Raw genomic sequence first — 12,504 nt, forward strand, 5'->3', positions numbered from 1 at the left:
TTAACTCATCATATCTTAAAATGTCACTTCTTAATGCATCTGAGACACTCAAATACCTGTTGGTTGAAACAGATCAGTGACTTTAGGAAGCTGGGCTTAAAACAGTAAGAAGTTAAGTCCTTTTTAGTTGCACTCAAAACAGTGAGGTCTGATTTTGATTATTTTATAAATATGGCATTTACTATATGTGAAACCCAAATAGCTGTATTCTACTACATTGATATTTATCCAAAGGACACACATGTTGTATAATCCCAAAGATATCCTGAAGAAACTTAGTATTCCTTGTATTTCTCTGAGGACTCTTTGTATTCCTAGCTCAGCACATCAGTGAGGCTTCAATACGCTTAAAAGCTTCTGCCAGGAAAACCTTTAATATATAGTCAATATGATCTGACTTATGCCACACATGGTCACTGATGACTAGTGTAGCAGGCTGAAGTGGCACTATTTCTGTATAACCCTGACCCCTAACCTTATCATATTTCTTACATTTGACATACTGACTGGAGCTGCCAGGCATTAGCCCCAACACTGGTGAACCGGGGACTTTGGCACAATCCGATACAATTTTTTTTTTATTTCATAGAAAATGTTAATGAAAAAGCATTTGACATTTGAGGGACGTTGTATGTACTTTCAGACTGAATTGCCTAGCTTCATATTCTTATTCAAATTAACCCTGTGTTGATTTCAGTAATAGTATAATATGTTAGGTCAAGCTAGGTCTGGTTTGGTAACTTGCATAAACAATGTTGAATATGTAAGCCTACATGTCATGTATAGTTGAATGGAGTGGTTAAAATGTATTTTAATGTCAACTTAACTGGACGTTGCTAAATCAGATCTTTATCCTTTACTATATTCAATGGCATTTATGTTGGGTCCTGGCTACTGACTACGGCAAGAGAAAAATCCATGAATCAGATAAATGTATGTCTTGGGAGCTTCAACTTTGTTTTGCTCCACTGATTTATTCTAGCTGATTTGGCTACATCTCAGTTTCTCTTAGCTTGACAGAACTAGTTTGTTAATCAAACTCAACCTTATACATTATATAGATCCCCATTTGTCTCATGATATTCCTGTTACAGTAATATGGAACTGTATCTCACATAGCTGATGACTAAAATGCTGAGTGGCCACAGAGCACCTTCTAACTGACATCCATAACAATCTGAGGTTTCAGATGTGTTGCTGTGGGTGTAATGTGTGAAGCAGTGAACAATGAGACCAAGCTGTTTCCTGTCTTCTCTCTTTGCTTTATATTCTGAATGCTGATTGGTTAATAGCTGTGGTATATGAGACTGTATACAATGGGTATGTCACCACATTCATTTTTACGGCTGTAATTGTGTTAGTAGCCAGTTCACCATAGCAATTAGGCACCTTGGAGGTTTGTGATATACTGCCAATCTACCAAGGGTAAGCACTGTGTCCAGGCACTCTGCCATGTGACCTGCCAAAGAACAGCAATTAGCCGTGGTATACAGTATTTGTCATTTATCACACCCCCTTATGCCCTACTGTTGAAATATACAGCACCTTAGCGCTGTATCCAGGCACTCTGCAATACGTTGTGCAATACAACAGATATAAGCAGTAGTATATTGACTATATACCACAACCCCTATGCCTTATTGATATGTATATAGAGAGAGACATTTAGAGAGATGTATATCATGTCTACTTTTTCTATGGTTTATCATCTGTGTACAAACTCTCTACATCCGTGCTGTCCATCATTTTTATTCTCATCTCTCCTGAAAGATAGTAATCTCTTTTCTCCCATTCCCACCCACTCTCTCCCCTCTCTGATCTCCTCTACTGTACATAGCTGAACTGTGGACAGCATGCTTATCCTTGTTCCTCTTATAGTAGCTGATTCAGTTCTTCACCAACAGTTCTAATACTGTGAACTAATGGTCCTTATAGTGTGATGCAGTACTCATAGTGACTAACCATGATGCACTTTAATAGCGTTAATATATTATGGATGGGGCAACAATCATTTTTACTTTCTCAGCATATATTATGTTACTGTGTTTGTTTATTCATGTAGAAATAATTATATTGTATTGTCAGCCAAAAATCTGGTCTCTACAATGATGTAGAGAAATAGTTTAGCCAGAACTTCTCAGTCTTAAGGCAACAGTGGACTGGTGTCACATCCATCAGAGGATGGGGGCGTCTACTGACTGTCGTTATGGGTACTGTATCTCTAATGATCCGGAGGAATTCACTCACAGTGAGTCCCTGTTTGGCAAAAGGCACCCGCGAACACAGAATGGCTACGTATGCATAAACCGAGATAACAGGCAATCAACAATGTCTCAAAGCAGTAATGAGATTCCAACTGGCATCCAAGTATTCTCTCATGGCACGTGTCAGACCCATTTTCTCACTCTATTTTCTTTGCTGTTTCTTTTTTCTCCTCATTGCATTTTGAATATAACTCTCTGTTTGTCAGTATTAACATACAAATACATTGACCAGATTAAATGCTACATAATAACCATACAGTGCCTTGCGAAAGTATTCGGCCCCCTTGAACTTTTTGGCCTTTTGCCACATTTCTGGCCTCAAACATAAAGATATAAAACTGAATTTTTTTGTGAAGAATCAACAACAAGTGGGACACAATTATGAAGTGGAACAAATTTCATTGGATATTCCAAACCTTTTTAACAAATAAAAAACTGAAAAATTGGGCGTGCAAAATTATTCAGCCTCTTTACTTTCAGTGCAGCAAACTCTCTCCAGAAGTTCAGTGAGGATCTCTGAATGATCCAATGTTGACCTAAATGACTAATGATGATAAATAGAATCCACCTGTGTGTAATCAAGTCTCAGTATAAATGCACCTGCTCTGTGATAGTCTCAGAGGTCCGTTTAAAGCGCAGAGAGCATCCTGAAGAACAGGGAACACAACAGGCAGGTCTGAGATACTGTTGTCGAGAAGTTTAAAGCCGGAATTGGATACAAAAAGATTTCCCAAGCCTTAAACATCCCAAGGAGCACTGTGCAAGCGATACTATTAAAAAGGAAGGAGTGTCAGACCACTTCAAATCTACGAAGACCCGGCCGTCCCTCTAAACTTTCAGCTCATACAAGGAGAAGACTGATCAGAGATGCAGCCAAGAGGCCCATGATCACTTTGGATGAACTGCAGAGATCTACAGCTGAGGTGGGAGACTCTGTCCGTAGGACAACAATCAGTCGTATCCTGCACAAGTCTGGCCTTTATGGAAGAGTGGCAAGAAGAAAGCCATTTCTTAAAGATATCCATAAAAAGTGTTGTTTAAAGTTTGTCACAAGCCACCTGGGAGACACACCAAACATGTGGAAGAAGGTGCTCTGGTCAGATGAAACCAAAATCTAACTTTTTGGCAACAATGCAAAATTTTATGGTTGGCGTAAAAGCAACACAGCTCATCACCCTGAACACACGATACCCACTGTCAAACATGGTGGTGGCAGCATCATGGTTTGGGCCTGCTTTTCTTCAGCAAGAACAGGGAAGATGGTTAAAATTGATGGGAAGATGGATGGAGCCAAATACAGGACCATTCTGGAAGAATACCTGATGGAGTCTGCAAAAGAACTGAGACTGGGACAGAGATTTGTATTCCAAAAAGACAATGATCCAAAACATAAAGCAAAATCTACAATGGAATGGTTCACAAATAAACATATCCAGGTGTTACAATGGCCAAGTCAAAGTCCAGACCTGAATCCAATTGAGAATCTGTGGAAAGAACTGAAAACTGCTGTTCACAAACGCTCTCCATCCAACCTCACTGAGCTTCAGCTGTTTTGCAAGGAGGAATGGGCAAAGATTTCAGTCTCTCGATGTGCAAAACTGATAGAGACATACCCCAAGCGACTTACAGCTGTAATCGCAGCAAAAGGTGGCGCTACAAAGTATTAACTTAAGGGGGCTGAATAATTTTGCACGCCCAATTTTTCAGTTTTTTATTTGTTAAAAAGGTTTGAAATATCCAATGAATTTCGTTCCACTTCATGATTGTGTCCTACTTGTTGTTGATTCTTCACAAAAAATTACAGTTTTATATATTTATGTTTGAAGCCTGAAATGTGGCAAAAGGTCAAAAAGTTCAAGGGGGCCGAATACTTTCGCAAGGCACTGTATATATATTTTTTTACATAAAAGCAGAGTTCAGTTATAGAGTGCCTTCAAAAAGTATTCAGACCACTTTACTTAATTTACATTTTGTTGTGTTGTAGACTAAATGTATATTTGATTACAAAACACCAATGTCCATAGTGAAGAGGTGACCTCGGGATGCTGGCCTTCTAGACAGAGTTGCGAAGAAAAAGCCATATCTCAGACCATAGCCCTGTCCTACCATAAACGTTGGCCATTAAAAATAAAAGATTAAGATGGGCAAAAGACCACAGACACTGGACAGAGGAAGATTGAAAAAGAGTCCCCTCTTCACTATTGACATTGAGACTGGTGTTTTGCAGGTACTATTTAATGAAGCTGCCAGCTGAGGACCTGTGAGGACCTGTTTCTCAAATAAGACACTATGTATTTGTTTTCTTCCTCAGTTGTGCACTGGGGCCTCCCACTCCTCTTTCTATTCTGGTTTGAACCCGTTTGTGCTGTCCTGTTAAGGGAGTAGTACACAGCGTTGAATGAGCTCTCCTGTTTCTTGGCAGTTTCTCGCATGGAATATCATTCATTTCTCAGAACAAGAATAGACTTATGAGTTACAAAGCAAAGTTCTTTGTTTGTGGCCATTTTAAACCTGTAATCGAACCCACAATTGTTGATGCTAAAGAAAGTCAGTTTCATTGCTTCTTTAATCAGCACACGGTTTTCAGCTGTGCTAACATAATTGTATAAGGGTTTTCTAATGATCAATTAGCCTTTTGAAATTATGAGCATAGATTTGCAAACACAATGTTCCCCTGGAACACAGGACTGATGGTCACTGATAATGGGCCTATGTAGATATTGTACGCCTATGTAGATATTCCATATAAAATCAGCCATTTCCATGTATTTTAACAATGTCTACACTGTATTTCTGATCAATTTGATGTTATTATAATGGACATTGAACATTTCTAAGTGACCCCAAACTTTTGAATGGTGGTGTATGTATTCAGACCCTTTGCCATGTTTCTCCAAATTCAGCTCAGATGCATTGAAGTCCACCTGCGGTAAGTTCGATTGGATATGATTTGGAAATACACACATTTGTCTATGTATGGTCCCACACTGAAAAACCAAGCCATCAATTTTAAAGAACTCATAGACCTCAGAGAACTCTTTATACCTTGAGAATTGTGTAGATCTGGGGCTGGTTATGAAAAGAAGTGAGTGAGAAAGAAAAGAAATGCACAGCACACAAGACTTCAGACTGATTCATCTTCACTCATGACTTGACCTAAAGCACCCAGCCAAGATAATGCTGAAGTGGCTTCTGGACAAGTCTGTAAATGTCCTTGAGTGGGCTAGCCAAAGTCTGGACTTCAATCCCATTGAACCTAAGAAGTCTTTGATCACTGCCAATGGTGCATCAACAGAGTACTGAAAGGGTACTGAAAGGCAATATTATTCATTTTTTACATTTATTCAATGCCATATTTTTTGTCATTTGTCATTACTGATATTACTGTAGATTGATGGCAATTTTTCATTTGTATTTAATCAATTATTAATGTTTATAACAGAAAATCAGTGAAGTGAAATGGTCTACACACAATATATTTAATTGATAAAATTACCTCTCGTCAAATTTGAGATGACAGACTCACACAATATTTTTTACATTGAATTAATTGTAAGGTTTAACAATAATTACCTTAATAACTTGAAAATCAATTGAGGGAAATCCAAAAAAATATATAATATGAATAATAATATAATTACCTGAACATATGAAGCGCTATTCAAACACACATTCCTCTCTTTTAACCCTAAAAGCACCAACAGTGGTCAGTTTAACCCCAAGTGGTCACAAATGTCATAATTCTTTATCCATATTAAATGTTTGAGCTTTGTTAAGCACCAAGTTACTAACATATTTCATATGCACTTTTGTACGTTAGTGGTGTGCAGTTAAACTGAAAATGTGAAGGTAAACTTGATGACAGGCATCAGTTTCATCACAGAGGTAGAGGCATGTATTGAGAAAACAGAGATATATGGGGCCACCACAGTTGACCCCTGAAAGCCAATTTTGTAAGCCCATGAGTATCACTGAAAAACAACACCTTGAATGAATAACAGAAATAAGTTCATAACTAGTTGCTCTGGATGAAATGTTTTACAATATCTGTTATAAAAACATACAAACATTTTTTTACAGATCAGATTTTACAGAATTCAAACCATTAATACAAAAGGTTAATAAAATAGTTTTAATGCTTGACTGTGAGTTATGCTTTCATTTCCAATTTGGGTTAAAAATTTAAAGGGCCCCTGTTGGTGCTTTTTAGCTATAAACATGTTGGGTTTAATCCATGTCAGTGACTTAATTTGAAAGGATGGACTTGGATTATATAATGACATCCCCCTGTCACTCTCATGATTTTAAGACACAATACTAATGCACTTGGGTGATAGTTAACAATAGTTTGGACAACAAAAACTGTTTTGCTTCAGTTGCATATCTTATGTTCTTTCAGCATCAACCTATAAAAACAAACAACACAAAACATCGACGACGATGCAGACAAACAATCCTAAAATGGAAAGCGTGGAAGGCATTGAGGACTGATTCAAGACTGTATCTCCAGGAATGCTACTGTGTGTGTGTGCTTATTGAGCGAAGACACAAAAAAGACCTGCAATATCGTACCATAAAAGGCCTCTATCTCTGAGCGACTGAGTCAGTCATCTGTTATTGCATGGCCATGTAGGCAGGCAGCTAAATTACATTAATCTGGGGATGATCCTGAGGCTGATAGTCTGGGATTACAGGAGGGGTAGGTAACGGGCATAAAGTGCAGGAGCTGTTGTTCATCTACACAGCGCATCAATCTCTTCTAGCCTCGCTAGTCTGCGAATGCTACAGTTCCCTTCTCTGTTTCCAGTATTTACTGAGGGTTTGGTCAGTGTGGTTAAACAATTTGCAGATTCTGACAGCAATGCATAGGCTTAAATGGCACACAGCGTATATAAAATCTAGACATGTGGCCAAGCTATGGGGAACATCCGTCTGTTTACTTGAAGGAGCGGCGGACAGTGCGTCCCTTGAGAGCCTGGGGGGGCCGGAAGTTGTCCTGCATGCAGCAAGGTGCCTCTCCCTCCCCACTGAACATCAAGCTGCGGAATTTAGTCATCTGTCAGGAGAAAGAGACAGAAAAACAGAGAACCCAGAAGGTTCAGAAAAACCAGAGAAGCAGCAAAAACAATGGTTAGGAGAATACCTTCTTTGGAAGCATTGTTGTCCGTGGCTTGTGTTAGCGGAGTGCCTAGGGCGAACTGGGTTTCAGAATGTCCCCAATATTCAGAAACATCTATGAACAGCATGTGAAATTAGCATTGGCCTAAGCCCCTGAACATGTCTAGTGGTTTTGATGTCTAATGGCATGGACATAAATAAATGTGGAAGATCACAATGTATAGCCGGTGTGTACAGTTATTTCAATACATCTGTGTTAGGAAATTACATTTTGGGTTGTTATTTTTATGAGCCTAATCAATACCCACGCTTTATTGTTCATCGTACTGCATGACATGACATGCGGCATAATGTGTGTGACCTTTCAACATTAATACGCCTCATTTTCATTCAAAAACTCAAAATGCTGGTGTAGAAAATCTGAACAGACACCCGGTTCGACTTCTCGTTCAGGTAACATTCATAACATTCCGATTTTAAGTGCCTGATATTGTCGTTTCCCACTCATTAACTGCGAAGGCGGGCTGTTCTCAGTCACACTCTCAGATATTACACATGATTACTGGATGTACAAGTAGGTGAAAAGACTGTTCCAACACGCCATTCAGTGATACTGTCAGACCTGTTCAACAACCTCCACCCATGTTAGTTCTGCCTGCACTGCTGCTTAACTTATCTCAACATTGCATATGGATGCCTGCAGCCCTCCCTAAAATGGATGACATGTGGGACAGTGCATTTAACTGCTCTGTTCAGTAAACAAGTCTCCTTGGGGAGCAATTTTAACACCGGCTGTTGAAATGGGACTTGGGGATGTGATATTCTCAAAGGCTCCATACAGAGTACCAATAATGAGGGGAGCATATAGATCTAGGTTTGTTGGTCGAATCAATAAGGTTTATTGGTTATATATTTTCTGTACATTACTTACAGACAGTCACATAAATGCCTAAGAGACAACATGGCTGTGACATACTGTACTGAAGCAAAGAATGGGAGATACTGGGCACTACATGAAGAATTGCAATGGTGTAATCATTTGGGTGTAGGCTGCTTTCAAAAGGGCAAGCCACCCCAACATACATACAGTACTGTTAGCATTTTCCCCAAAAGCTTAATGGGACACTTAGATAATGTAATCTAAAATGACAGACAGTGGGCAGTTAAGTATTGACACTCCCTGGTTTAATGGAATGTTCTGAAACTTCCATTAAAACAACTGTTCGCTATTGCCCGGATTTGTAGGCCTTTGTGGTCCAATGTTTATACCCTACATGGGTTTGAATCGGATGAACTGTGACTTTCCTTCGCTTAGTTTCTGCCTCTTTCACTGTTGTGTAATTACTGAAAACCCACTCCTTTAAAAATATAAAAACATACTCCGTAGGGCTCACCAAGGACATATCACATAATTTTCTGGTGTAGTCGACTACAAATATAAATGTCCTTATTATCCACAGGCACATACTGATTCTTTAACTATTCTTTTTTTTTTTCTAAAAGAGTTACATTGAGGAATTAATCTTTGTTAAGTATTTCAGACGCTAACCTGACCTCTGTCAATGAATTGGGGCTTAACTGATGCAGCTGATTAGTGAATGGGCTGGACAGTATGGGTTGTCATGATAGTGCAGTGTAAAATGAATTTACCTGGGCAGGACTGACGCTGATTGGTTCCTTCAGGACGATCCAGGTGACACTCTCCAGCAGAGGGGGAGTGGTCAAGGAGCCATCATACGTCCAGTAGTCCAGTGAGGCAGGCAGCACTGTTTTGCAATCAAAGTTGGCAAATGGAGTTTGCTTCCCCTATAAACAGGCACAAGTCCTGATTGATTACCCAACGTTTGAACCATATCTTACTCAGAATTATTTTACATTTCCAAATGAAACTAAATAATCATTCCATTTGTGTTTCACCTTGGTTCTAATGGAATTCAAAGCATCCAGAACTTTCTGCAGCCTGGGGTTTGCAGCACCAATCTATAGAAAATGAGAAATTACGGTCATAAAAGACTTCGATTTAATTCCCAGACTCTCTTGTCTACATCATACCATTAATTCCATATGTAGAGTCACTACTGGAAGTCTGTACACCCCTTGCACAGTCTTCACATTTTGCTGCCACCTATAAAGGGATTCATTTTGATGCTTCTCCGTACAGATCTACTGAACCTACTCCACTATTCTGACAACTTTGCATAATTCATATTTCTTACAGTTCTCACATGCCCATTGTTTGTGTAACATTTCACAAGTTCAGAAAGTTTGGTTGTGAGTCATTGACAGACACCAAAATTCTAAACGTGCCTCTAATTTCCAAGCAAATTCTTACCTCAGTCTCTTGAAAACATAATCCTGGGATAGAGTTGTTTTCACAGGGAAAGGCAAAGAATTGAATTCCAAAGACTAGAGCTAGAATTCTCAAGAGGTGCACAGTGTTCCAGAATGGTTCAGTCTTTGTCCTCATTAAAATCAGCTTGAAATATCTGAGACAAGTTTTCAATATTGCTGTGCATCAAGGATTCCAAACTAATTCTACAGACATGTGTTGCTATTGTTGTGCAAAAGTATTCACAGCCGAAATTGATTCTAAAGGTATTTCCATCAAAGTAATAGTTATTAGGTGAGAACACACATAGATAAGACTTATTTTGTAATTTGGAAAATGTGTAATGTTCTTTTATGTGGAGTTGGTTGTAAGGCTTGATAAGAATGTATTCACTAATGCCTTTTAAGATTAGTCAACAAAATGGTAAGACTGTGTGTGCAACTATACATAATGTACATCACTGAATTAAATCTGCACCTTCAGAAACACCCCAACTACAGCAAGACCATCAGGTTTGGAAGCAGCTTCACCAAAGTTGGGGTACTTGGTGTTCCAGTGCACCAGATGGAGCTAAATGAACAAAAAGAAAACATGTCAGATTCAGTGCAGACAAACAGTAAGAGTCATCTAAAGCCCTATGCAGGCCCTATTGTATAATCTGGGTCGAGGCCTTCCTACCTCGGCTGGGAATTTGATTCCATTGATGGTATGCTCAGAGCCTCTGTCATCTCTAGCACCCCAGTGGAAGTGGAACTGCTTCAGCCTGTAGGTGCCGCTGACAGGGCCTCCAGACAGTGCTGTCAATAGAAACGTTCAAACCCACATACACAAACCTTTCTCATTTTGCTCTTCTAAAAGTGTTTAGGGGCATTTATTTTTTAAATGCAGACAAATGAAAGATTTTTTGTCATTTTCTTCAGAGCATTTTGAGTACTGGGACGTTAGACTTTTAGAGTGGCAATCAACAAAAAAAAAACAGTTGCAGTGCATTACCAAAATATGTTCATTTCATAAAAAAATTAAAATGGTATAGTTAAATACTATGTGGCATGGTGAAATTATGGGGTATTTGTCTAAAGCAGATTGATTGTTCTTTATATCTACAATAAAGATGACAACCATTTGCCAGCGGCAGCATTCTTACAACCTATAACAAACACCTGTTTGCTCTCATGTCATCTGTGGTTGCAATCTATTGCAACACTGTCCATCAGCCTCTAGTGTTTGCACAGTTAAAGACATGATATCCTAAAAATGTTTTCCATCACTGGTTGGATATTTGTAAGAACCAAAGCCTGTTTTGCTACTTCTAGTCCTGTGGTCCGTTTTAATCTCCATGGCATTGTGAACATCATCCAGTAACAGGAATTATTTTTACAAAAACCTAGTGACCTTTGCCAGGAGATGGAAACTAGCTGTAAGATTTCTTTATGAGTTCTCAAATATAATACATTTGGGAAAAGGCGTGGTGAGCCATAAAAACTATTGGAAACAAAATTGCCAATCATTAATTTCTCTGCGAAAATGCTTTTGAATCATAAGATATCCACAAACAAAAAAACAAGTGCATACAATCATGCTTAGAATGTGTATAATTTCCTTTATATAGTTATAATTAGTCATTTTAATGAAGGGTGACAATCATTTTGGATCTTACTGCAAATGAAAAGGTAACCACTTCAGCAAAACCTATTTTCTTGTTGCCATAACCCTTGCAATTCCAGTTCACCTTTCACTATATCCGGAGCTTAGATATATGATATATGTTTCAAACAGATTTCATATATTGTGAAGAGAAAATGAAATTAAAAATTCTAAGACATACTTGAACTGTCAGCCTCATCCAAAAAGCCAACTTGGAAGGAATGGCCATTGTTGAGAATGTCCATGGCGTTAGATGGATCATACTTCAGTTTAAGGGGCTTCAGGGAAGGATCGTAGGATGTTTGGCCAGGAATAATATTAATAGGAGATTGCCTGAGTCCATCAGCAATAGGAAAACTCTCAATCCATGTAGAAGGTCCTATGGTGGGGAGAAAAGGATGACAAAATGTAACAAAATGAGATAAACGTTTAACTTCTTATTTTCACTCTATTCTTAAGAATTGGGTACATTGACAAATGTTGAATGAGAACCAAAAATAAAAGAAATAAAAGTGTCAGAAATTCTAAACAATATACGAAATCGTTCTTCATTTGTGATAAGAGTAATAAGTTACTCTTTCATGTAACAAACTCATAAAACTGATACACTTCACACATTCAACTAGTTGTTAGAAAAGTGCATTCAGCGTCAGATTAGATAGAAGGCTAACTCTACTGTACTCTACATAACTCTACTGTAGATGCCTCACCGTCGTGTGGTCCGTATCCCCAGGTGTGAGACATGACTATTGATTTGTGTTGCTATACAGTTAATAATTTAATCCTTTTTGATGGCTTAGACCTCCATTCAAAGGCCCAGTTTGTAATAGCCTCGAAATAACAAGTGTCGAGGTTTATATAGACTCTCCTGTCACTGGTCGTCCCACACATCAAGTTAGTGGGTTTGGCCTCATGATCTTGTTGCTTGTACACTCATCTTAGCAGGAGGTGTAATACCTCCACGTTCCCTTTGGGCCATTCCACGTTCCCTTGGGCCCATTTACTGAAGAGCGCATCGCTCAGCCAGAAGACCTCCGGGAATGTTGGTAATGAAGATCCTGTTCAGCGCGCACAACCGAGGAGAGCATCCCGGGGAATAGCTTTGCCAAAAGATTTGGTGTTTGCAAATTATACATATTTTATTTGTGA

The 12,504-nt window shown here is 38.8% G+C and overlaps 1 protein-coding gene across 1 annotated transcript; it reads right to left on the reverse strand.

Annotated features, from left to right (window-relative positions):
• Nucleotides 1-5,729: 5,729 nt before the first annotated feature.
• On the reverse strand, nucleotides 5,730-12,202 carry cahz (carbonic anhydrase). Its single transcript, XM_010894025.3, has 7 exons — nucleotides 12,066-12,202; nucleotides 11,537-11,734; nucleotides 10,390-10,508; nucleotides 10,189-10,281; nucleotides 9,300-9,362; nucleotides 9,033-9,188; nucleotides 5,730-7,320 (listed from the first exon to the last, which is right to left on the reverse strand). Exons 1-7 carry the CDS (start codon nucleotides 12,097-12,099, stop codon nucleotides 7,201-7,203), a joined length of 783 nt encoding a protein of 260 aa, XP_010892327.1. The 5' UTR covers nucleotides 12,100-12,202; the 3' UTR covers nucleotides 5,730-7,200.
• Nucleotides 12,203-12,504: the final 302 nt, after the last annotated feature.

Source organism: Esox lucius, chromosome 3 (assembly GCF_011004845.1).
Source record: "Esox lucius isolate fEsoLuc1 chromosome 3, fEsoLuc1.pri, whole genome shotgun sequence".
In the NCBI taxonomy this organism is placed as follows: domain Eukaryota; kingdom Metazoa; phylum Chordata; class Actinopteri; order Esociformes; family Esocidae; genus Esox; species Esox lucius.

What these genes read in the sequence shown, in the direction of transcription:
- cahz (XM_010894025.3), bottom strand. Translation starts at nt 12,099, where the DNA reads ATGTCTCACACCTGGGGATACGGACCACACGACG. An exon ending in TGAATTCCATTAGAACCAAG is followed by an intron (nt 9,189 to 9,299) that starts GTGAAACACAAA and finishes GCCTGTTTATAG; the next exon opens with GGGAAGCAAACTCCATTTGC. An exon ending in TCAGCGTCAGTCCTGCCCAG is followed by an intron (nt 7,321 to 9,032) that starts GTAAATTCATTT and finishes TTCTCCTGACAG; the next exon opens with ATGACTAAATTCCGCAGCTT.